This window comes from Paralichthys olivaceus, chromosome 2 (genome assembly GCF_024713975.1).
Source record: "Paralichthys olivaceus isolate ysfri-2021 chromosome 2, ASM2471397v2, whole genome shotgun sequence".
Classification (NCBI taxonomy): domain Eukaryota; kingdom Metazoa; phylum Chordata; class Actinopteri; order Pleuronectiformes; family Paralichthyidae; genus Paralichthys; species Paralichthys olivaceus.
Window position 1 is genome coordinate 1738596 of NC_091094.1, and position 24959 is coordinate 1763554.

At 42.8% G+C, this 24959-nt stretch overlaps 2 protein-coding genes across 14 annotated transcripts in view; one reads left to right on the top strand and one right to left on the bottom strand.

The window, feature by feature from the left end:
• Positions 1–11794, bottom strand: part of rbpjl (recombination signal binding protein for immunoglobulin kappa J region-like) — a 30125-nt gene extending 18331 nt beyond the window's left edge. For 5 of the 12 annotated variants that reach the window (XR_011239521.1, XM_069515944.1, XM_069515987.1 and 2 more), the window contains exons 1-7: positions 11652–11794; positions 9284–9418; positions 7865–7954; positions 7711–7779; positions 6590–6707; positions 6079–6154; positions 2057–2207 (exon numbers count right to left, since the gene is read on the bottom strand). Coding sequence is in view for 11 of the 12 variants with exons in the window: in XM_069515944.1 (XP_069372045.1) it covers positions 2057–2207; positions 6079–6106 (179 nt within the window). In the remaining variant the exon portion in view is untranslated. Of the gene's footprint in view, positions 1–2056; positions 2208–6078; positions 6244–6589; positions 6708–7710; positions 7780–7864; positions 7955–9283; positions 9419–11651 lie in introns of all 12 variants that reach the window. The other 7 variants (XM_069515959.1, XM_069515952.1, XM_069515978.1 and 4 more) reach the window with 7 other exon arrangements.
• Positions 2083–24618, top strand: matn4 (matrilin 4). Of its 2 annotated transcripts, XM_069515925.1 has the most exons (17): positions 2083–2112; positions 11674–11782; positions 12961–13136; positions 13507–13665; positions 13904–14135; positions 14323–14445; positions 14692–14814; positions 15586–15708; positions 17536–17658; positions 18247–18369; positions 18793–18915; positions 19855–19952; positions 20632–20763; positions 21279–21462; positions 21570–21722; positions 22537–22639; positions 22867–24618. In XM_069515925.1, exons 2-17 carry the CDS (start codon positions 11701–11703, stop codon positions 22925–22927), a joined length of 2118 nt encoding a protein of 705 aa, XP_069372026.1. In that variant the 5' UTR covers positions 2083–2112; positions 11674–11700; the 3' UTR covers positions 22928–24618. The 2 variants fall into 2 exon arrangements, with proteins under 2 accessions (XP_069372026.1, XP_069372028.1); XM_069515927.1 differs by lacking the exon at positions 15586–15708.
• Positions 24619–24959: the final 341 nt, after the last annotated feature.

The window sequence follows — 24959 nt, forward strand, 5'->3', positions numbered from 1 at the left end:
TCGAGCTCTCAGTCAGGCTCCACCCATCCACCAAATATGGTTACTGCCGCTGGACAAATTGTCAAACTGGGAGGAGGTGGAGACATGTCGTCCATCTTTACATATAGTGCACCTCTGACCCTGTGCTCCTCTCTCCACGGTTCACAGTTCAGGGTTCACACTTGACTGGCTGTGTGTGTGTGTTTGTGGTCAGTCACCAGGGTGCCACCATGGAGTCTAAATTAGAACTTCCCATGTCCAAAGGTCAAAGGTCAGTGTGTCAGGAGCTCGGAGCCTCTGGTATTTCACACCGAGGACACAGAATGGACTGAAGACAGAATGAGGGTGAGGGGTGGAGGCAGGGGTGGAGGGACGGAGGAGAGGAATTCGCTCTCACCTCCGGAGAAAGTTTGTCCTCTTGTCCGGAGGTTGAAAAGTTGGAATGACTACAATCATTGTGAGGTTCGTCTGCGGACACGACTCCGCAGGCGTCAGCGCAATAAAAATGTAACGAGAGACGAGTCGTTTAAAAACCTTCGTCAACCTGAGACTTGGTTTTCACCTGACGGAACAAAGTCACGTGATGCAACACGTCTCAGACGAAACGGACGCAGGACATGACATCATCATCATCATCACCTCTCTGTCAGAGAATGATTTGTTATAGAAGTTTGTTGTTTCTTAAGACGTTTCTCTAGAACAGTTCATCTGATCTGCTTCACACTGGTCACGTGTGTTAAGGATCCACTGAAGTGCAGAGTTTCATTTTTTCAATATTAAACTTTGATTTAACAGGAGACAAGACGCAACAACGGCGACTGATTCTCCTCAAGTGACGACGACTTGTGAACTGGAGGATCAGCCGCTGTGATCTGCCTCAGACACTGGTCACCTGTGTGTCCAAAGCTTATTAATACTGAAAATATCGTGTGTCCAAGTTCAACACTTCACTTCACTGGAGCCTGAACAACACACGCTGAGTGTGAAGCTGATCAGATGATTGTTACAGAGACACGGACAGATTTCTGAATTAGAAAGAAGAGGGACGACTCGTCTGACAACGTCCTCGTCTCAGAAGTTTAACAGGGTCGATGGGTTCATTAAAACATTCTGCTTCATGAGAACTTCAGTGAACATTTGTTTGACTTTTACCAACAAACAGGGACAGACTCTCACACAGTTTGAAAATAGGATTCAAACTCTAATTGAGGAGGCACTGGCCCCAGCTGAACTCTGATTGGCCCCTGAAGTAGTTTGTACTTACAATAAATATGACAATTATTTTTTTAAGTCCACAATTTGCTTTTGTCAAAATATATTCACTGATGTGTGTCTTTGTTCACATCTACAGAAATAACAGTAAGTAAGGAATGACTTAGATGTGCACTTTACTGAGTCTGCATCAATAATTGACATATAATTGGCCCCTCAATGGCCCCTGGTTCAGATAAATACGAGATCCACCACTGCAATAAAAGATACAAGATAATAAGAGTTGATAATGTTCTGAAGTTATGAGACTGGTTTGGCTTCAACATTTAAAAGTGTATTAGTTGAAATGTTTAGTTTGATCTTTGAATGTTTTGCAGTGTGTGTGTGTGTGTGTGAAGCTTTTGTAGAGATTTTACTGGTAGAAACATATTTATTTATATATTCATTTTATCTGCGGTGTAAAAGAACATGGTTCATTTGTGATATTATTCCATTCTATTTCACTAAAAGGACATTCTGACCTCCCTGGTGCCACATGGACTCGTGCGCCACGGCTCCAGCGCACCTCTCCAAACCCTCTTTGGATTTCAGAGGGTGAGGATGGGGGAGGGGTTTCTGCCTCCCCAAATAGTTTTCTCCTCCTGGTATTTTAATACCTTCACTCCATCCCTCCACCGGCTCATTCCACCAGAGTCAACCCGAGGAGAGCTCAGAGACACCCCCGCGCCCTGAACGCGTTTTCACGTCCCAGCGCTCATTCCTCACGCGGCTGAAGAACTTTGGGATAAGTTTCAGTTAAACCCTGAACTCAGCTTCCTGACTCGGGACAACTGGACTTTAAGAGCCGGAGGTTGGATCGTCTCACCTGTCCCAACAGCCCCCGGTCCTCGGTGCGTCTAGTCCGGCCAGCAGCGGCCCCAGGTGAGTGAGCGGGGTGACCGGGTCTGGGGCCAGAGAGGCGGGGAACAGGAGCGCGGTGTCCGCCTGAGAACATCCAGGCTGGAGCATCGGTGTCTCTGACGGGACGAGATAAGAGATTTCAAACGTGTAACAATAAAAGTTTTATATGTAATTAAACGAACAATGCGTCATTTAAACGACCTTTAATTAAAGAATAGAAGAAGAAGAATGATTTAGCATTAGAACTGGAGGAGCTCAGATAATTGATCAATCTTAGATCTCGGATCTGATCATAAACTAACTAAACTATAAAACACCTGCATCTGCACATCTGGCTCAGGGAAAGGTGTGATGAGCATTTTCACTATTCTCTGACGTTTAAGACAAAAGAATGAATTAGTCATTGGAGGAAATAATCAGGGGGAATCCACACAGAAAACATTGGCAATTCTATATAAGATGTTTGAAGCTTTAAGTTTGGTATAAATGAACCTTTTAAAATGACAGATGATGAAAAACTGATCAATAGATTTGGACGAACACATCTGTCACATCTGGATTTTTGGAAAAGCTTTTTATCTTTGCTTCTGAGTTTGTTTTTCAGACTTTAGTATGAATGTGTAATTCTGTTTTTAAAGGAAGTGAGACAATGAAAGAACAATTTAATTTAAGAAAACAAGAGTTGATGAAATCTGTCCTGTCAGCGATTTAGTCCTAAAGTTCTAGAACGAAGGATGAAGTCAGAAAATTCAGAAAAGTGGTGTTGGATGAGTGAGAGGGAGGGAGGGAGGGAGAGAGAGAGAGAGAGAGAGAGAGAGAGAGAGAGAGAGAGAGAGAGAGAGAGAAATGCAGTGGGTTCACACTGGTTGACTGGAGGTGACGCTCAGACGCTGCTGTTCCAGGAGAAAGAGACCAGTGACCAGACAGACAGGTAGACGGAGAGACAGGTAGACAGACAGAGAGACAGACATTAGACTGGTCTGTGCTGTTGTGTCTGTGGCTCTGTCTGGCGCTGACTGTGTTTCTGTTTCACTGTCAAGAGTTTTGTGAAAAAGAATAAACTGTGAAGTGAGTTTCCATCAACTGCTTTGTGGTGAATATGCTGCACAGTGTCGTCAGTAGGTGGCAGTGTTGCTACCATGGGCGACGCCGTGAATGCAAAGTGTTGTTGATGCTACTGTAATAAACCACAGAAGAAGATGCTGCCAAAAAAACCATAGAAGAAGACACAAAACCAGTCTAATTGGGTCGTTAACGCAAGTGTTTTTATCAGTTATGTTGTAATTATTTCTTTCATATCAGCATCTTCCTCCTCGTCTTCAAATGACCAATTAGCTTCACCAAGCTAAACTAAGAGCCACATTAAATACTCAGTAAGAAACAGTGACATCTGCTGGCCAATGAGGGGAAAAGAGGCTCACAATTTGTGGTTTTGTTAATGATAATTTACCCAGAATTCATAGTATATTATCCCTAATTTCCGAACTAGACAATTTATTGTGGCATATTAATTTAGACATTTATCTGAGGTCTGTTCGATCTCAACCACGGTCACCGTGTTTGTGTGACGGACCTCAGCTGAGCAGACTCGTGCAGACAGACAATCAAACAGTGAGTGTGTGTGTCCCACAGGAAGTGAGAGGGTGAGACAGGTGGGCAGGTAGACAGTCAGGAAAACAGTCGTTCTCTCAGTGGAACAGTAGCAGAGTCCACATCTGGTTCTGATCTTCAGCCGCTAACAACAAGTGCTGTGTCTTCATCTGAGTCTGGACTCCAGCTGTCACTCAAACTCCACACTGTCTCACCCCCACCACGACCTGTCTCACTGCTCACACTGACTCCACCTGTCTCACCACCTACAGGAGAGACAGCAGCCGCTTCACGTGTCTCACCACCTCCACCACCTGTGACCTGTCTTACTGCTCACACCCTCCACTTCCTCTCTAACTGACACACACTGACTCCATCCTGTCTCACTGCACGCTCTGCCCCCCCCATGCCTCTCCATCCTGTCTCACTGCACGCTCTGACCCCCCCCATGCCTCTCCATCCTGTCTCACTGCACGCTCTGACCCCCCCATGCCTCTCCATCCTGTCTCACTGCACGCTCTGACCCCCCCATGCCTCTCCATCCTGTCTCACTGCACGCTCTGCCCCCCCCCATGCCTCTCCATCCTGTCTCACTGCACGCTCTGCCCCCCCCCATGCCTCTCCATCCTGTCGCTCTCGTCTGTTTCTAACCTCTGAACCACAGAACTGATCAGTTTTCACCTCAGTGTGAATCCAGACTGTCAATCACACTTTGACAGAGAAACTACACAATGTTAGAACCCCCCAGCCCGCCCCCCCCCCGACAGGTGAACCCTCGTTTGTGGGCCAGGGGGGCCACTAGCTCTGAAGAAGGCCGATCCTGATAGTGTTGCACAAACTGATAATTTGTCCACATGGTGGCGCTAGCGGAGAACAAGCAGGATTACACGTCACCCTGATCTATCCGGTAGATGTTGAGATATTTCAGCAGCCGGTTGAAAAAAAAACTTCGACGTGCAGGTGGCGCTAAAAATGATCATTAAAAGCTTCAGTGTGTAGAATTTAGTGACATCTAGTGGTGAAGTGTCATGTTGCAGCTGAATACTCCTCCAAACATGACAGAGAACCTTCAGTTGTCATAGAAACTCAAAAGGTTTAGTTTGTCCAGTCTGGGATACTATAAAAAACATGGCTGCCTCCACAGAGAGGACCCCCCCCCCCCCCTCCTGATGTAAATATAAAGTTTTTAAATATAAAGGCCCCGTTCCAGGATTCCTTCCCCTGGGGACCATGAATCTTTAGTCTGAATGTCACAGCAGTTGGTTAAATACTTCTTGAGACATTTTGGTGAAACAGCAGATGAACATCTGTGTGGCAGATACACATAGTTTTCTACTTTCCCTTCCTCCGTCCATCAGATCAGATTCTTCTAGAAAAGAAGTTGTGGCCCCGACCACCTGGTTAGAAAACAGCCGTCTGACTTGGCACCAAAGATTCTTCCTGTTGAAAGTGGTTTGTTGGAGCTTGACTGTCAAACAGAGTCACAGCTGACGGAGGTATAACAACCAGCAGAGAGAAAACCACATGTGCTCGCTGGGACCGATCGAGTTACACATCATGAAAGTCACACAACTTCAGCTGTTCACTCAATACGAAGTGGACACTACTTTTCTGTCACGAGTCAAACACAACTAATGTTCACCGTGAAGAAACAGAACTACGCTGTTTAACACCGGGTGAGAGACAAACGTCTGAGAGGCAGAAACTTCTCCGAGTTCAAATATCCGTCATCTGTCGGCGCTTCTCAACCTCAGGGTCGCGACCCTGGCAGGAGGTCATGTGATGGGTATCAGGGGTGAGATGATTGATAGAATGTGGGACAAAAGTAAATAGGATGTAATTACAGACGGTTACATCCTGAAACTTTCTGTTTTTACATTGAAGCATAATTGAATCTGTCATAGTCCTGAGATGTTTAATAAGCAGCTGATTCCACAGACAGACTGCGTCTAATAAAACATTTTAACATGGACTGACTTTTAAATCTTCATTTTGTGCATAATTCACTTTCTTTTAGTTTTGTCTTGTGGCAGAAAATATAACGTTTGAGTTCAGGGAAGATTAATGTTACAACACCAAACAGTTTGCACTCAGTAGAGTTCAAACCTCCACCAAGGCCCAACATGAAATCACGCTGCACCAGTGTTCACACACTCATCAGTCCTCTACACGTGCATTAAAGGAGATTCAAGAATTATTCACTGGGAAAATGGAAATGTTGATAAACTCCTAAATCTCACAATGTTAAAGAAAAGAAAGCATCTGTATCACTGTTAAAAAGGTCAAATGCATTAACCACCTTTATTCATCATTATAATATATCAATGACCCCCCCCCCCCACACTGAAATGTGCACAGTTGAACTTTGTGGACAGCGTGTTGAAATCGTCTGCTCACCTTTCCTGTCTACGTCCGACTCGTCCATGGCGGCCTGTGCTGACTTCAGGAGGGGGGGGCGTTCCTCATGGTCACTCTGCTTTCACAACAGTGTTGAAGATAACGTCAGCGTTCATTTACATTGAGGCCCGTTTGTGCGTGAAAGAGCCGCACAACAGCTCATGGCTGATGTGGACACACAAAGGCACAAGGTGCAGATGTGAAGATGGAAGAAGAATAAAGAATGTGTTCAGTGTCCAGCAGCAGATCTTAGAGCAGCGATTCGTGTTGCAGCTTGATGGTCTGTTGACATCAAACATTCTCCTGGTGATGGTTCAACTGTCGGAGTAAACTCATCCTCAGTGTCATTAACAAACAATTCCCTCCAACTGGAGACGAAGCATCGTGGGTTTGGACGCGATACAGACTCAGACACATGTTGATATTCCAGATTATTCATCCAGCTTCATTCACATTTATTCAAACCATTAGTAACAACAAATAATAATCACGATCATTTCTTTCCACTGACCTGAAATCAAGATCGTTCTGTTTGTTCTCCTCATTCTGGTTTTCTGTGCTGCAGCTTCCTCATGTTCTGCTGCTGCTGCAGTGATGCACAGTTACCTTCAGCTTCACCTCAAGCTCAACTGTGAAAGTTAGTTCAGTTTAAAACGTGTCAAACGTCCGTCATCACCTGCACCTTGTTTTCACTGCAGCGTACAGTCCGTCTACAGTAACAGACGCTTTGTGTGTGTGTGTTTGCACTACATCCTGGATCTGTTATCTGACCACAGGTCTGTGTGTGTGTGTCTGTGTGTATAAAGAGATAATCACCTGTTGCTGAGCTGCAGGTTTCTCACACACACACACACACACACACACACACACACACACACACACACACACACACACACACACACACACATTTCTCTTTAGCAAACACTGCAGATGTGTGTTGACAGCGTTTTAACGTTTCTGAAACATTTTGTTTTTCATCACGCTATCTGATTTGTCTGATTGTTTTCTTGTAATGAATAACTGCTCTTTACCGTTTAATGTTCTTACTTATTAAGAAACAGATGATACATGAGCTGTAAGGAAATCTCACTGCCCCTAAAGACAGCAGCCATTCATAGAACCATGCCAGTTGGATAAATGGATTAAAAAAAGCTTTAAATAACTTCAAAAATTAATAATTGATGTGTAAACATGTAGGAAAGTCACGTTTGATTTGATAGATTTTTACTGGAGGATACTAAAGAAACATAATAATTCCATAAAACACCCTCTAACACAGTAATTCATATATTAAAGGTGATGTATGTAGGGATATTAGAATACCGGGTTCAAATGTGCAGGCTCAGAACATTTCTTCTGGTTCACGAAGCTGGGGATCATGGGTAATATCCAGTGTTCAGTGGGTGGGACTACACATGTCAATCGATTGATAGACTTTGTTTTCTAGATAGATTGTGACTCAATATAATGAACTAACTTAATGGCTGCAGAGGACACTGTTGGTTCATGAGATTTTAAAAACAACGACACTATTAATAAAATAGGTAAAGAATTAGACAAACTGTAACTCAGCCTCTAATTCAAAGGTTGAGAAGGTTTCACCCTAAGAAAGAAAGAAAGAGTCATATTTACCTTCAGTTGTGTGCTGTGGTTCTTCTGTGGTTCCGATTCAGAGACACAGGCTGTTAAACACATTATAACCTGATGAAAACAAACAGCACTCAGAGAAGTCTGTGTTCTCTATCAGTCACCAGGGAGAAAAACAACAAATAACAGTGACACATACCTGACGCTGCTGCTGCTGCTGCTGCTCTTCTCAGCAAACTTCAGCCAAATCGGACTTGAGACGTTCTGTGAGAGCTTGGTTTGGTCTGAGCTGATGTCAGGACGCCAGAGGAAGAAACATTCATCAAGAGAGGGAGAGAGGCAGAGTTAGAAAACCACTGATTGAAATATGTCTCAGCCAGCGAAGAGCAAACATCTAAATTTATCATTTCATAATGAGAAAGACAGAAAAACAGAGGAAACAAATCAAGACTTCTAAAATGAGCTTGAGTGCAAATATAGTTTACAACAGAGGTTTTTTTACTTTCTATTTATTTATTGCTTTCCTAATGATCCTAATGACCTTAGTCTGCTGAGCGCTGGTTTCTGTGTCATCAGTCACATGTGGGAGGTGATCATACATGACCAGGATTTTAATTCAAGCTAAAATGGACAAATATCGAAGCACAAACTCTGAAATACTAACAGATGAGTTGATGGACAAACAAAATGATGAGCAATTATTAATGATACAGGAATAATAACATGTCAAAGTGCTTCACAAAGAGGACAAATAAAAACAAGAAAACTAAATTAAGAATCGTTTAAACATTTCTATTCAGAATCAAACCAAGTGATATGGTACAAAAGACAAAATCAAATAATACAACAAAAGAAAAGATCACATGATAACAGATGCATTGTTGGGGAGCTGTCGCAGCAGAAACAGTCTGTAACAGTATCTGCTCTGCAGAGGCCTCAGTGTGATGTCGGGGTCGGTGACAGTTACTCTTGTCGGCTGACTTTGAGCCGACATGTGGAGAATGCATTAACACGTCCTGCTCCCTAGAGGGAAGCACTAACAGGAACTCCACATGTGCTGTTAAAGTCGAGTGAACGCAAACAACCAAGATCAGAGCAGCTGAACACGGGTCTTTTGTTTTTTCCTTCCTGGATCCTTCACTTCCGTCTTTATTAAATGAGATGAATTTAGTCCTCTGAGCTTTAGTTAGTTAGTTTAGTTAGTTAGAACAGAATTTAAAACCACATCTAACGATCAAGTGATGCACAAACTGGCCGTTGATTGTTTCCAAACCATTTCCAACTTTTATTTAACGTCTACTTTGAGTTTTTAGTTTGGTTCATGTCCCATCTGCTAACATGGAGGAGGTGGGGTTATGACCTGTTCTGCAGCCAGCCAGCAGGGGGGGCGATAGAGACACTTTGGCTTCACTTTTCAGACTTCCACCAGAGCCTGACTAATTTTCACGAACTTTATTTTTAAACTTCTGATTTTTGTGCAGCAGCTAAAAAATTAAAAACAAAGATGAGTTTTAGTTTCGTGAAACTGGAGGATCGCAGCAGTTTATTTTTCCTGCCTGGATCTTAAAAAGTCGTTTATAAGAAACAGCGACTGTTTCCTTCGTTGTAGTAATCTCACCTTCGTGCCAACGTCAACAACCGCTGCAGCTCTATGACTTCTTTTTAACAAGTGGTGTGGTCGGTTAACGCTGCAACATGTGGCCTCAGGAGACTCCCTGATGTCCAACTGGCTGCTGGTTCTCTCACCGCTTTACTGTTGACGCACAATTTCTTCAAGATTAGACACAAGGAAGAATTCTGTGTCATGCAGTTGTCTCACACCATAATGTGTGATTGTTAAATAAATGAAGCATATCTCAGCTGTTCTCCAGGAGGTGGCACGAGTCCAGACGTGGTTTTTATTTGTTTGAAGAGTTAATTGGAGGAAATAAGATTTTCTTTTCTATATTTAACAACCGAGCTCAGAAACACTGTGTGAACTGAAGCAGCCCTCGCCTCCAGTCAATGAAACGTTTAACGAGAAAACATCAGGCCTGAGCTCAATGATGCTCTTTGTGGATAATTATAGAATGTCTGTTGGTCTGTGTGTGTGTGTGTGTGTGTGTGTGTCCAACAGCAGATTGTCGTTTGGTGAGTGGACGGTGAGGGAGACAGGAAAGGGGGGAAGTTACTGAGCTACAGGGAGCTATACTGAGGAGGCTTTGTCCTACACACACACACACACACACACACACACTTTTGTCACTATACTCTCAGTGGGCACTTAATTAGGAACGTCAACTGTTATAAAGCCAATTTTATGATCAGTTTTTAATACAGTCACAGAAGTTTTGATTGAATCATGTTTTAGATTTGAGATTATATCATCTCCTACCTCACAAAGTTATCCAATCCACCATTGTGACCTTTGACCTCGGAAATCTCATCGGTTAAATCCATGAGCCTAAATCAAGACGACCACCAAAATGTAATAAGTTTATCTTTGATTCTAAAAACGACAAAACTAAATGTTTGCACCGATTTGAAGGTATTTCCTGAAGATGTTTTTGAGATATCGTATTCACATGAACGGGACAGACGGACGGACAACCTGAAAACCGAATACCTCCGGCCACTGGGTGTCGCTGGTTTTGTTCTTTTAAATCCTTCAACAAATCCACCTGATGTGATGTTAGGACGACGGTTCCCACGTGTTCAGATAACGAGGCAGCGGTTAACTTTAGTTGTAGACTGGTCTGAAGGAGCAGAACTTTAATGATCATAAGATTCATCAGGAATAAGACTTTACATGAGACTATTACACTGAGGACAATGCATTCCACACAGGTCATTACCTGAAAACGTAAAAGCAGGAATAATGTTCTCCAAATGTTTGGCTGAGGCTCCGTTGTGTGCAAGAGACGAAAGTTGGCGAAGGAATTCTGAGGGAGCGAGCGTCACGAAGAAACAATGAGACGAACAGAGACTCAGAGAAAAGAGTCTTTGTGCTCAACGACGTCCGATGACTCAACGCTTAGACCTGAGCCAGAGGCGACCACAGGCTCTGGCCGCCAGTCAGACAGAGATAAACCCCTGGAGGACCTCTCTCTGCGGACGGCTTCCATGCTGCCTGTTGGAATTGAACAAATGCCCTGAACGTAAACACTTCCCAGACATGATCATTAACCCCGAGCTACTGCTGCTGCTGCCTGCAGAGCTGATAGAGCTGATAGAGCTGACAGAGCTGACGGAGCTGATGGAGCTGACAGAGCTGACAGAGCTGACAGAGCTGACGGAGCTGATAGAGCTGATGGAGCTGACAGAGCTGATAGAGCTGATGGAGCTGATAGAGCTGACGGAGCTGATGGAGCTGATAGAGCTGACGGAGCTGACAGAGCTGATAGAGCTGATGGAGCTGACGGAGCTGACAGAGCTGATGGAGCTGACAGAGCTGATGGAGCTGACAGAGCTGATAGAGCTGATGGAGCTGATAGAAAGAGCTGAAAGCCTGCAGGGGAACTGACAGACATGCAGACAGATGAAGGACTCAGCCTGTGTTTATCCAAAGTCGTCTATTACCACAAACTGTACTCCTTCTCCAGGTGTTTGCAGCTGAGCATTTTACGACAGGAACGTCCCACTTCAACACACGCCCGACAACGACATTATCATCACTTCACACACACACAGACTCATGACTGCACCAATCACCTGTGCTGCTCAGATGAGATCATGTGAAATGTATTAACTGATGATCCAGGAAGAATCTGATCAATTCTGATGCTGATCCAGGAATTCTGTTTGTCTTTCTCTAATATTGTGCGATATCTTAACATCTCAATCAATTACTCAGAGAACAATTTATGGGTCTTTATGAATAAGATCAGGGATGTTTAAAGGACTCATGTTCACGACGCATCAACAAATAAGAGCAAATCAGTCATGATGCATATTTCTGCGTCTTGCTCGAGGGCACTACAGCGGGGTTTAAACTAACGTCCTCTCACCTGACACCTCTCGTCCTCACAGTTTATTCCAGATCCAGTTGTCGTCAAGATGAAGATGAAGCAGCTCGGAGCTTTGTGTGGATTCATTCTGCTGAACCTGGCCGTCCTCGCCACCGCCAGGCCGAAAACAGGTCAGTCTGTCCATTCTGTCAAATAAAACAAAAAGTGGAGTGAAACCTAAAAATAATTATCATCATATCATCTTCTTAACACAAGTGCCTCCTTAAATAAAGAAGCACAACACACCTGATTAATTAAAATGGTTGTGAGAAACAATATTGACTTATTTCAATCAGAAGAAACTGATAAAGAAACAAATGAGAATTAATTTAAATTTATTGTGAACAGAGACGATTAGACCTTGATTAGATATTGAACCCCAGAGCAAAGACAATGTCCACGGTGACCTCGACCTTTGACCACAGAAATCTGAGTTAGTCCAAGAGTCCAACTTCCCCGTTTCACCAAACTTGAGGAAATTCCCTCAAGTCGTCCTTGAGATATCGTGTTTATAAAAAAGGATAAGACGGACACCTTGAAAACATTGGGCCTCCTGCCACTGTGTGTCGCCGTCGTGGAGACACAAAGCTCTCAGCCTAAGTCGTGAATGCTTGTACAGTAGAGAACTCATTTCTAGCATGTGAACCACATAGAGGCTTATATTGGTAGGTTTTCCTTGACTTGATTTATGCCTCCAGACACTGAAGCAGACACATTTATTAAAATGCGAAAAACCATCCGTTGCCCACGTGTTTGAAACTAAAGATGGAATCCACAACAATCCCACACGGCTGCTTCTCTCAGGACTTTGTGAAGAAACTCTGGATCCATCGATTCTTTTCCATCTCATGGCTCCACAAACACAGACTCACCTCCAGCCTCAGATGATGTTATAGCTCAGTCACGACTGTTGTGTGTTTGAACTCAGATGATGTTTCACCACTCGAGAAAAAATTAAAGACAAAAACAGGTGTAATGTGGCGGCTGAAGCCACTGAGGAGCGAGTCCAGGTGATAAATCACGAGAAAAATACACCAGTGGGCCAGGAAGGCCCCTGCTGCTGAAACACACACACACACACACACGGATGTCATATGATATCCTCAAATCAATGTGGTGCCTACACAGAACCTTTATTACTTAGTCATTTTATATTTTCTCAAAGGAAACACATTCTGCTCATATTCAGGTTGATAATGTGAAAGAGCATTATGATGTTTACATGCTCTCATATTCAGAAAACACCTGACTCTCCTCAGACTGTCCTTTGCTGCGGTTCCTCTTTTGATTGGATTTATTTCGATCTCAGGTCCCGATCAGAAATGTAAGTCCGGTCCGGTGGATCTGGTTTTCCTCATCGACAGCTCCCGCAGCGTGAGGCCCCACGAGTTCGAGACCATGAGGAAGTTCATGATCGACATCCTCGACACGCTGGACATCGGACCCAACGCCACCAGAGTGGGAGTGGTTCAGTACTCCAGCCAGGTGACGAAGATGAACACAGAATCCACATCTTCATCACGTTCAGATACACAGATGTCCTCCTCTTATTAAACTTTCAATTGCACATTTGATTTCACGGTTTCTGTGACAGGTCAACATTAAAAACATTTCAGACCATAATGAATGAAATTCAAGTCGTGAGTCAAGTACGACAGATATGAAGGATTATCAGAGTCAGAATCACTCACACTTCCTCGTAAATGAAGTTAAGGTGAAGTAGACAAGCAGCCATTTTGTTTCTGCCATTTCTTTTTGTCAACCCTCCAACTCTGCAAATGTTTCAGTTTTAACTGTGACTCTAATAAAACTTTAATTCCGTCTGACGACTCATCGCGTCCCCTCTGGTCTGCAGGTCCGCAGTGAGTTCTCTCTAAAGACGCACAGCAAGCTGGACACTATGGTGAAAAACATCAATGAGATCATTCCCCTCGCTCAGGGCACCATGACGGGGCTCGCCATCAAATACGTGATGAACGCAGCCTTCATCGCGGAGGAGGGAGACAGGCCAAAGGTACCGCACATCTCCAGGAAAATACAAATCAGCATGTTTATCTAAAATCCTGCTGCAAAACCTGGTCACACAAAGTACAAACCTCAAGTGTTTTTATCACAAACTTAATGATCCAAGTTCAAATCTTTTCATTTTAGCCAATGATTATGATTTTTCTTCTTTAAACTGTGAATTTAACTCCTGACCACGTTCCCCCCACTTCACCTCAGCTCTGATCCGGATGTCTTCTGTCCCTCAGGTCCCCAACGTGGTCGTGATCGTGACAGATGGACGTCCTCAGGACCGCGTGGCAGAGGTGGCGGCAGAGGCCAGAGAGAAAGGCATCGAGATCTACGCTGTGGGAGTGGCCAGGGCCGACATGACATCACTGAGGGCCATGGCGTCCCCCCCATTTGAGGACCACGTCTTCCTGGTGGAGTCCTTCGATCTCATCCACCAGTTTGGACTTCAGTTCCAGGACAAGCTCTGTGGTAAGACTGCAGGGAAATGAAACAACATCATCTATAAAAAAGCCACAGTATCGTCTACATTGGACTTTTTAATTACTTTGTTTGTCAAAAGTATTTTTCAGTCAGGACCGGATCTGTAAAACTAAAAGTACGTCTTAAAAACACAAGAACAAACTGGTGGAGTTTAATGTGAGTGAAAACCCTGCAGGTGTTGATCTGTGTCTGGAGTCAGAGCATGGCTGTGAACACATCTGTGAGAGTTCACCAGGCTCCTACCACTGTCTCTGTCTGCCTGGACACACACTGAAGGACGACGGGAAGACATGTGCAGGTGAGACACACACGCAGCATACGGAGGCTCAGGATTCTCACCTGAGTCTGAACCAGCTTCATGTGTTTGTTCATAGTTTCATTTGATCTCTGATTAGTTTGTAGACGGGTGTTTTAACGATAAATATCATCTCGACGTGTGTGTGTGTGTGTTTCAGCCATAGATCTACAAACAAGAACCTGTAACAACAAATAACAAACTGTGTGTGTGTGTGTGTGTGTGTGTGTGTGTGTGTGTGTTATTTAGCCATTGACCTGTGCGCTGAGGGGAAACACAACTGTGAACAGATCTGCATCAGCTCCCCTGGTTCCTTCACCTGCGACTGCAACAAAGGATTCACACTGAATGACGACAACAGGACCTGCTCAAGTTAGTCACACACACACACACACACACACACACACACACACACACACACACACACACACACACACATTTTCATAATATTTCAAAAGGATGAAGTCACAAACTTTAAACTAGAATGTCAGTAGAGCATAAAGTGCTTTTATAATCTGCACTATATTGTACACACACAGATGTTAACATCATAAATATGTTGCTTCCTAATATCAAGACTCAAATTGACAGAAATGTTTAAATATCACACACATACGAGGAAAGTGGAAGTTCCTGGATTGGCCCCATGATGAAGTGGTTTCTTCCACAGCTCATTCTCCGTCACTCCACCAAGTTTGGAGCCACTCAGTTTCGTATTTTCCTGCTGACAAACAAACAAAAACACAAACATGAACTTCCTGTCGGAGGTAAATAACAGCTGATCTCTGGTCTATCAGCTGTTAAACTGACTGTGTTCACGTCATGTTCATTCATGCTGAAACGGATTCTGATCTCAACCAGCTGCTGATGTTTCTGCTGCTTCATGAAGCTGAGTGGGAGTTTGTGCTATGTTCCTCCTCACGATATAAGAATCAGCCGGACATGTTTACATTCGTCCAACTGTTACAACCTCTTAGACCTCGTGTAGACCTGCTCGGACTCCTACAACAAAAGGAGTTTAATTCAGTTTCTTGTTGGAGGTGAGATCAGAGGTGAGAAAAACGGGAACATAGACACAAACGCACACTTGTTTTGCCGCTGTTCGCTCTGCTGCTTATGCCCTCGCTGCTTTCCTCCCCTCAGTGATCGACTACTGTTCGTTTGGGAACCACAGTTGTGATCACGAGTGTGTGAGTGTGCTCAACGGCTATCACTGCCGCTGTCACGAGGGAAACAGGCTGCTGGACGACGGCAAGACCTGCCAGGGTAAGTAGTGCAAGCATGAGACCAGAAATCATAGATCGTAAATGAAGGCAGGTGAAGACTCAACGGTATCATGGAGATGAGGATCAGATTTGAAGATGTAAAATCTACCAAACACTAAAGGCACAGTTCTGAAATCTAATCTGTGGATCATGATACCAGGTCATTTAAAGATCCTTCAGGTGTAAAGGAGGAAATCGACCTGCTCGTTTCCACGCTCACTGAAAGTTTATCACAATGACTGTGAATAAAGATGGGCGACGTGTTTCCGCTTGACAGAATCCCACAAACATTTGATATCTGCTCTGATGTTTTTAGTTTATGTCCCATCTGCTAACACGGAGAAGGTGGGATTTACCACCAATACTGCAGCCAGACACCAGGTGGCGATCCAGATGTTTCGGCTTCATTTTTGGGAGCTGACATGTCGTCTTTGTACAAAGTCATTGGTCGGTGCTGTGAACTCATGATGGTGGCGACAGCGTTTCTCAAGCGTCGGTCACTGTGTGCACAGTAACTCACAGCAGTGCACGAGTTTCGACAGAGCAGTGTTGTTCCAAATCAAACATGGTCGTGGTGTATGCACAGGAAATAACCATCATGTGACCACGACGGTTCACCACCTGCTTTTCTCACTTCACTCTTAAATCAACATTTGACTTTCTTGTGTGTTGTGTGCCGCCCCCCGCATCTTATGACAAATTCAAGAATATGTTGCTGGCCTCTCTTCCTTCTGCTACACACATCAAGAGCATGTCTACGGCCTCACTCCCACATGTATGCATCCTGTACCCACAAACATGCATGTAGTGTGCATGAGAACACATGCGGCCAACATGTTTGTACACATTCATGACGTCTCAGCCTCAGCTCCGCAGCAACACCTGCAGTTTATATCTTATTGACGGAAAACTGAGAGATGAGGACGATTTACAGCCTTTGGAAAATGAAGCCATACGAACCTTCAAAGCTGCAGCGACACAACATGTAATTGTGTCGTCCATTTAACCCAAATACCACAGCAGCACCGAGTGAAGACAAGTATTCTAAAGAATGGATTGTTACATTCCTGCTGGATCAGCTGTTTGAAAACACCTGGTTTTTATCTTATCTGAATAAAATGCATCCTCCAGAGGTTCTGAACGACAGTTTGACCTCGTTGCTCCACAATGTAAAGATCATACTCTAAAAGAAAATAAAGAAAACTAAAGCAAAGAGATTAATATCACAGATTGTTTTCAGTGATCCCGATGATCTCACAGAGTTTCAATTGAATTTAATTTGCAGGTTTTAATATTCGACCTTCATGTATTTTACTTATTAGAAGACTTAAAAATGAAAAGTGAAATATTCTCTCTGTGTCTAAACAAGAGCAATGTTTTCAAAAAGTGCGTCACCAGAACAGAAGGCAAATTTGCTAATATAGGAAAAAAACTCTCCACAACTAGTAGGGGGCGCTCATGAGGTAGTTAGAGTGGAGATGTAGCTGCAAAGGCAACATTCTGCCAAATTTTCTTATGGTTTAAGATACAAGTGGAAGAAACGATCGATAAAGTTCCATTAGATTCGATTTGTGAAAAACCTTCCTGTAAGTATTTTTTTTACTTTACTGTGTGAGAGAGGAGTAAAGGTGATAATGATGATGATAGCAGCTGCTGACTCCACCGACTGTAAGAGAGACATTAACATAATATATAAATTCAACAAAAGGTATTCGTAAATAATGACTTTAGCGCAAACACACACACACACTCTCACTTTAACTCAATGTGTGTGTGTGTGTGTGTGTGTGTGTGTGTGTGTGTGTGTATGTGTGTGTGTGTCATTTAGCCATTGACCTGTGCGCTGAGGGGAAACACGACTGTGAACAAATCTGTGTCAGCGCACCGGGCGTCTTCACCTGTGACTGCAGAGAAGGATACACACTCAATGAGGACAAGAAGACCTGCACACGTTAGTCAGGCCCTCACACGGATGCACACGCGTGTACACACACATACAAACATACACTAGGGGGGGGGGTTCCTGATCTATCACATAACACGCGCTCATCCCTTCATCCTTCTTATCAAGTGGAAGAGAAGTGATGTTGTGTTCAGCTGTTAAATGACTCAGTGACCGTTTAAATCATCAATTAGAAATTTCAGGCCCAGTAGGTGCTGTTTCCATTTTTGCCTTTTCAACTTCATGTAGGTTAATTTAAATCTGCTCAGGGTCAAGAAGCAATTTCAGTTTGAACTGATTTTGATTTAAAATCTATTGCACAGGTTAATGAATGTGTAGTCGAGTCTCTGGTCCCCAGAATAGTTCTTCTCTTTGTTCTTATTAATTATTATTTAAAAGATGATCAATATATTTATTACTATATATATAATAATATATTATTATTTATTTTTTGAAGACAGAAACAAACAAAAACATCCCAACACACAATATTTCAGTGCAACTTTTACTACAAACAAGAACCTGTAACAACAAATAACAAACTGTGTGTGTGTGTGTGTGTGTGTGTGTGTGTGTGTGTGTGTGTGTGGTATTTAGCCATTGACCTGTGCGTTGAGGGGAAACACGACTGTGAACAAATCTGCATTAGTGCACCAGGCACCTTCACGTGCGACTGCAACAAAGGATTCAAACTCAACAAAGACAAGAAGACCTGCACAAGTCAGTGAATTACACACAAAGCTTCCTGTTGTTTGCCTTCACTTCTTTACTTTAACTCGTAACTGTGTTTTGAAAGGAGCTGTATAAATTATTATCATTATTATCATTAAACCCTCAAACAGACATTTATTATAACTGTTATATGGTGAAACTGTCTCTCACAAAGACACACAGTTATCATCACTGATCTGGTCCTGAGTAAAAAGTTAATCTTGTTTATTTGACTGGAAAAGAAAACACAAATAAACAACATTTTTCAAATGTTGAACACGTTTAAAACAACAGTAATAATAACAGCACCAATCCCTGCACAGTAACAAAATACTCATGAACGTGTTCTTTAGTTAGTTCAAACCTAGTTGACATGTGTGTGTCTGTGCGTGTGCAGGTGTAACTTTGTGTTATTGAACTGTGTGTTTGCAGACATGGACCTGTGTAACACGGTGGAGCACGGCTGTGAGCACCAGTGTGTCAGCACCCCTGGATCTTACTACTGTATCTGTCCAGAGGGACAGCTGCTGCAGGAGGACGGCAAGAGCTGTGGCAGTGAGTCCACTCGCTCTTTCATCATCTGCACAATGTGGATCTGTGAGGAGTCTGTCTCATCTCAGGCGTCATCAGTCACAATCATTAAAAGAACAACCTCACCTGTAGGGTTAGTTTGGAGAGACGGGGGGGGGGGGTCCTGTGGGTCCTGCAGGACCATGAAGACAGACTGCAGGAGACAGATAGAGGAACATCGAGTTAATATCACTGTGAAGGAACGACAACACACTGAGACATTACAAACTACACATGCCACCAAAACAACAAAAGTAAAGCTTGATAGAATGAAAGTCAATCAGGACCAGAACGAACCAAACATAATTAAGTTTGATGATCACACCGTTTAGTTTTTTTTTTAACTAAAACTGATTTAATGACTCTTAACGAGACAGAAGTAGTGGTACATGAACGTTAAACCTAATTAGGACCTGACTGAAGGAGCACTTGATATTAATTTTATTTCTCAGGGGCTGAAATAAAGACTGATGAGGACAATAACTTAATCTCATACAGATGTTAAAAGCAGCTCAGTTTGGTCTGTGAGAAACAAAGAGGACAATTCTTCTGCTGAATTTTCTTTTTCTCCGGGGAGGCCCAGTGAATCCTGCCTGGAACACAGTGACTTCATGTGGACATTTGTGGCCGCTCCCGCTGGAGTCACCTGGAAGACGACATCCGTTAGCATGACAACTGTAACAGCAACCAGAAACAACTTATATTTATTATATAAAATACTGGGATCATGTCTTTTTTTAATATGATGGCAGAAGCATTCTTTAAAAAGAAAGACGCATTTCTATGATGGAGTATTATCGCCATTAATTTCCTCATTTTAATACAGACGACAGGAGTTTTTCTCTGAATATAATAAACTAATAAAATGTTCCCTTCAATTTGCCCTGATGCTTAAAGTAAAGTCTCCACCTCTTTCTTCCTCAGCCTGCAAGTCTGCCAACATCGACCTGGTGCTTCTGATCGACGGCTCCAAAAGCGTCCGCCCGCAAAACTTTGAGCTGGTCAAAAAGTTTGTCAACCAGGTACAGTTCTTTTTCATGTCAACGATAAGCAGTGTGATGATATCAATGTGTATTCCACATAAATAACAACATGAACAAGCTGAATGTGATGATTAATGTTATAATTTGTTTTGTCCTCTGCATTACGTCTCATTAAAAAGTGTGTTTAAGTGTTTCACCTCAGAATCAGTAATAATCCTCGTCCACACTAACACACCTGGAAACACACGTCACATGACCATTGGCCTACACCGGTCATGTGGTATAAACAGGAAGTAGATTGTCTGCTTGTCTGCAGTTGGTTGGTTAGGAACTGAAATCACTGCGAATGCGTTACAGCGATGGTGAAAAGTAAAAGCAAAGATTTCTTTTGTTGGAGCGACGACGAGGTGGAACTGTTACTGACAGGAAGTGTTGTCGAGTCATGTGACTGAAAAGAACCAAAGTCAAGAAGAGACTTCAACCTTTTATTCAGCAAGTTCTATCTCCAGACGTGGAACGCAACAGCAAAGATAACTCGGATTCTGTTTCCATTGTTTCATTCTATTTATCTACTGAAATTAGCATCCTCAATTAGCATACTGAAGCTCTGGGCGAGTGACCATCACCACCACACCCTAAAGGAACTGTGTGTGTGTGTGTGTGTGTGTGTGTGTAAGATGAATATCCCTCACCTCCTCCTCCTCCTGCTGTGTCTCAGGTTGTTGACTCCCTGGACGTGTCCACTCACGGCACCAGAGTGGGTCTGGTCCAGTACTCCAGCCGGGTCAGGACAGAGTTTCCTCTCAACATGTACCACTCTGCTGATGAGATCAAAGCTGCAGTCATGAAGGTGAATCTGACTTTGTTATCTTCAGTTTGATGTTTTCATGTCAGACACAGTGTGAAGAAAGTATTATTCCAGAAAACCAGCCAATACATCACCTGAGTGAAATTAAAGCCGGCACAGAATTCATTTTGGAGCAAAATAAAGACAGTGTGATCATTTTAATTATCATTACACAAGTTAAATACAACTTTTAACCCAGTCCTCACTTCACTACACAAACCTCTATTTCATGAGTCGCCAACAGGAAAATATGAAAAGAAACACCTGCTCATTATCTGCCCTGACTTCAGATAGAGACCTGACGACTCCAGGTCCACAAAGTGAAGCCAGTGTGGAAGTGGGACTCCACCCCCTTCTCCTCCACATATGGTTATTGTTACTTCTAGTTTCAAAAAACCAAGATGGCGCAGGACAAAATGCCAAACTCTTCAAAATGGCAGCTCACAAACCAGCGGGTGACGTCAGGGTGGGTTGACACTTTTTAAAAAACATTTTCAATCACTTCTGTCCTCGTGCAGGTTGACTACATGGAGAAAGGAACTATGACGGGTCTGGCCCTGAAACACATGCTGGAGAACAGTTTCTCCGAGGCAGAGGGCGCTCGGCCCGCCAGCCGCAACATCCCCCGAATCGGACTGGTCTTCACGGACGGACGCTCCCAGGATGACATCACTGAGTTCGCCAAGATGACCAAAGAAGCCGGTAAGACTTCACCGATGAGAGGGTCCACGCAAATCTACGGTTTATTTTCTGGATCTGTCAGTTGATGAGTTGCTGCAGATGAATGATCTTTGCGTGCACGTTCACAGGCATCACCATGTACGCTGTGGGCGTGGGAAAAGCTGTGGAGGACGAGCTTCGTGTAATTGCGTCCGAACCCGTGGAGAAACATTTCTATTACACCACCGACTTCACCGCCATCAGCACCATCGCTGACAACCTCAAGCTGAACGTCTGCCCAGGTACAATCCTCCACTGAGGAAGCTGCATATTAACAATGTACAAACAAACACACAATACCACACACGCACATTTCACCAAAAACCTTATCACTGCAATACATTCTCAATTCAAGTGCTATATATATATATATATGAGGTTGTGTTTGTACGTAAGAAGTTAATGGTTAAACGTCTTGATTACATTACTTTGTTATAAGAGTTTGAATCATAATCATTTTCCTTTTTTACGACCTTATCTGGCAAAAATTCAAAAACTGTATATTTTCCTCAAACATGTAAAAACTAAATCCTTCATTTGACGACTGAACATACTTCTGATAATTATTGTAGATAAAGAGATAAAGAGAAGAAGATAACGCTGGCAGGGTAATTAAATATCTTGTTATTTGGCTCTACCTACTGGCTAAAGTGCGACATGACAGTTGGGTTATCATTAATAAACCTTAACCCACATATAGGGACACACATTAAAGAGAGAAGTCATTTAGACGTTTCTAATTTTGTTTTCAAGTATTTTAGTTTTCAGTTGGTCCAAGGAACATTCAAGATTAATAATTAATATACCGCTGAAGTGCATAAAGGTTTAAACTGCAGCAGTGCATCATGTGTTTCCTCATAAGTGATATTACCTGCAGCATCGAGACAAATGTGGTGAAGTGAAGGTAAAATAGTTAATGTGGAGGAGTCTACTCGTGTTTCTGAATAAATGACTAATCATCGTATCATAAAGTGAAACTGTAATAGATGAATATACAGTCGTGTGTGTGTGTGTGTATCCATGTGAATAAACACACTGACGTGTTTGTGTGTGCAGAGGAGAGTCAGGGGGAGATCGAGGTGAAGGACCCGTGTGCCTGTGAGAGTCTGGTGGAGTTCCAGCAGGCGACGATGAGCAGCCTGGAGCAGCTCACACAGAAACATATCCTTTAAAAAACAAAGCTTAACTCTCGACAGTGAACTGAGGTTTGTGACTGAACCTACAAGTGTTTTCTTTTCACTCACACACTCTGTTCTGCTGCTGAATAATCTTACCACAAACCAGTGATTCAATAAATCTGAATCTGTAAACTGACAATTATAAGAAATCTGTCAGATGAACAGTAAATACCAATGAACGTGTTAATTATTCCTTAATCAACTGTCCACTGGCTGGGATGACTGCTCGACTGGAGCAGCTGGAGAACCAGCTTCTCACCAGGAAGTGATCTGGACGTCACAGTGAGCGAACAGGACGCCACAAAGGAAGAACGAGAGAGTGAGGAAGAGGAGGAGGAGGAAGAGGAGGGCACATCCTAGAGAGATCATTTAGAGCAGGAATCAGAAAACCCTTCTAATCAATGGACAATCCAAAGTGTCTTTTCACAAAGCCTCGGTAGCCTTCAGTAGATCTGGTGATCACGTGTATGAGGACGACATTTATCTGACAGCTTGTGATTATGATTCATTTTTCTGGTACAAATTTTAAAACACTCATTGCCTTTAAAAGACAACAACAACAGCGCTAGTTCAATTGTCACTAAGATCTCTGCGCAGAAACAGTTTTTACAAGAGTCAAAAATAAATGCTTGTATAAAACAGATGAATATTAGCAACACTACGCAGCTTTGACTGATCAACAGCGCCCCCTGCAGCCACATGCTGCTGATTAACTCTGTTGGGCTGCGTGTCCGAGCGATGACGAGGTTTTCATGTAAGACAAAGTCTGATCAAAGCTCTGACTGCGTCGTCCCACTCAACCGAAACACAACTGAACGCTGGATATTACCCATGATCCTCTGCTTCCTGAACCAGAAGAGCTGCTGCTGTAACAAATCCACCAAACTCTGTTCAGAATTCTTCATATTTCAAAGTTTCCTGCTGAATACTGGAGATGAACAGGAAGCCTCACCAGAGTTACAGACGCTCAGGGAGTGAAGGAGGAAACTTTCTCCATGTTCACACTCAAACATCAAATTCACATGAATCAATCTGATGATTTAAGGTAGAAAGTTGCAGAGTGTTGCCTTAAATGCATATTTGCGCAAACCCCCAGTTTCCATGTGTCAACCAACAAACAGAGTAAGGATTGATTCAAGACCTCGTCTGACGTGTGTTAGCATCCTCCATGTAGCATGTTATCTTACATCATCTTTGCAGACAGACACAAACAGGACCACAGACTTGTTGGTATCTTTGTGAACTTCATGTAATCGATGTTGTGTAGATGTTTTCGAAAGTCACAAACCATCTGTTTCCATTAGTGCCCTATTTATACTTGATCTGTTTTGTACCGTTTGTTAAATATGATGTATTTATAGCATTTTTTTTTACCAACAGTAGACTAGTGATTAAAAAAGTCGGAGGGCAGAGAACAGGAGTTAGTATAATGAAGTGTTGTTACCACTCCCATTTTTGATACGATCATTGTTTTTTTGTTTTCCAGGTAGAAAACTAGTTTTTAAATCACAGGCCTGTTCGGCTTTGTAGTGTGAGAACTGTTGAAAACAAAGGGAAGTGTGAAGTTTCACTATTCACTAAAGCTGTGGTCTGTTGTTGATTGAGGTGTTCATATCATTATAATCAGTATTTTACTCTGAATAAATGACTTTTCTTACATGAAATATTTTTCTTTCTTCACTCTGCACTTTCTACATTTGGTCTAACAACAGTCTCCACATGTTTGTTAAATAATGAAATCAGTTATTGCTCCGTATGTATTAATTCATTGATATGACCTCCTCAACATTGGTAGATTTTCTAAGTCTTGCAATTTTGTATAAAACAAAGACGACCACAAATTTATTCTCCTTCATATTTGAACAACTTTTTGTATATTTCCTAATAACTTTACCTTTTTTATATTTTTCTGATGAATCCCTGTATTACAGCACAGAAGACAATAAAAGAGTGAAATGTCCACTGCTGAGTGATGAGTTACTTTTTTAAATTCCACATTTTTAAGGCCTTATGATGTTGCCTTGTTGCCAGCACTCAGTACGTGTGTATAAGTACAGCTGAAACACCATCTGTATCAAACTACACACACTTCTAGTAGTTTGAAGACAACAGTGGGACTTTGTAAAACTATGAAAACTATGAGGAAGGAGAGCGTGTCATCCACGAACCAGAAGGTTGGTGGATCAATCTCCTGAAATGAAATTTAGACATGTGGAGTTTTCTGTCGTTAGTCTCGTTATGTGACGTCTCGTCACATTATTAGATCCTGTTGGAGTTCTCACTGCTTTAAAAGTTACAAAC

What these genes read in the sequence shown, in the direction of transcription:
- matn4 (XM_069515925.1), top strand. Translation starts at nt 11,701, where the DNA reads ATGAAGATGAAGCAGCTCGGAGCTTTGTGTGGATTCATTCTGCTGAAC. An exon ending in CACCGCCAGGCCGAAAACAG is followed by an intron (nt 11,783 to 12,960) that starts GTCAGTCTGTCC and finishes TTTCGATCTCAG; the next exon opens with GTCCCGATCAGAAATGTAAG. An exon ending in CTGGAGCAGCTCACACAGAA is followed by an intron (nt 22,640 to 22,866) that starts ACATATCCTTTA and finishes AATCAACTGTCC; the next exon opens with ACTGGCTGGGATGACTGCTC.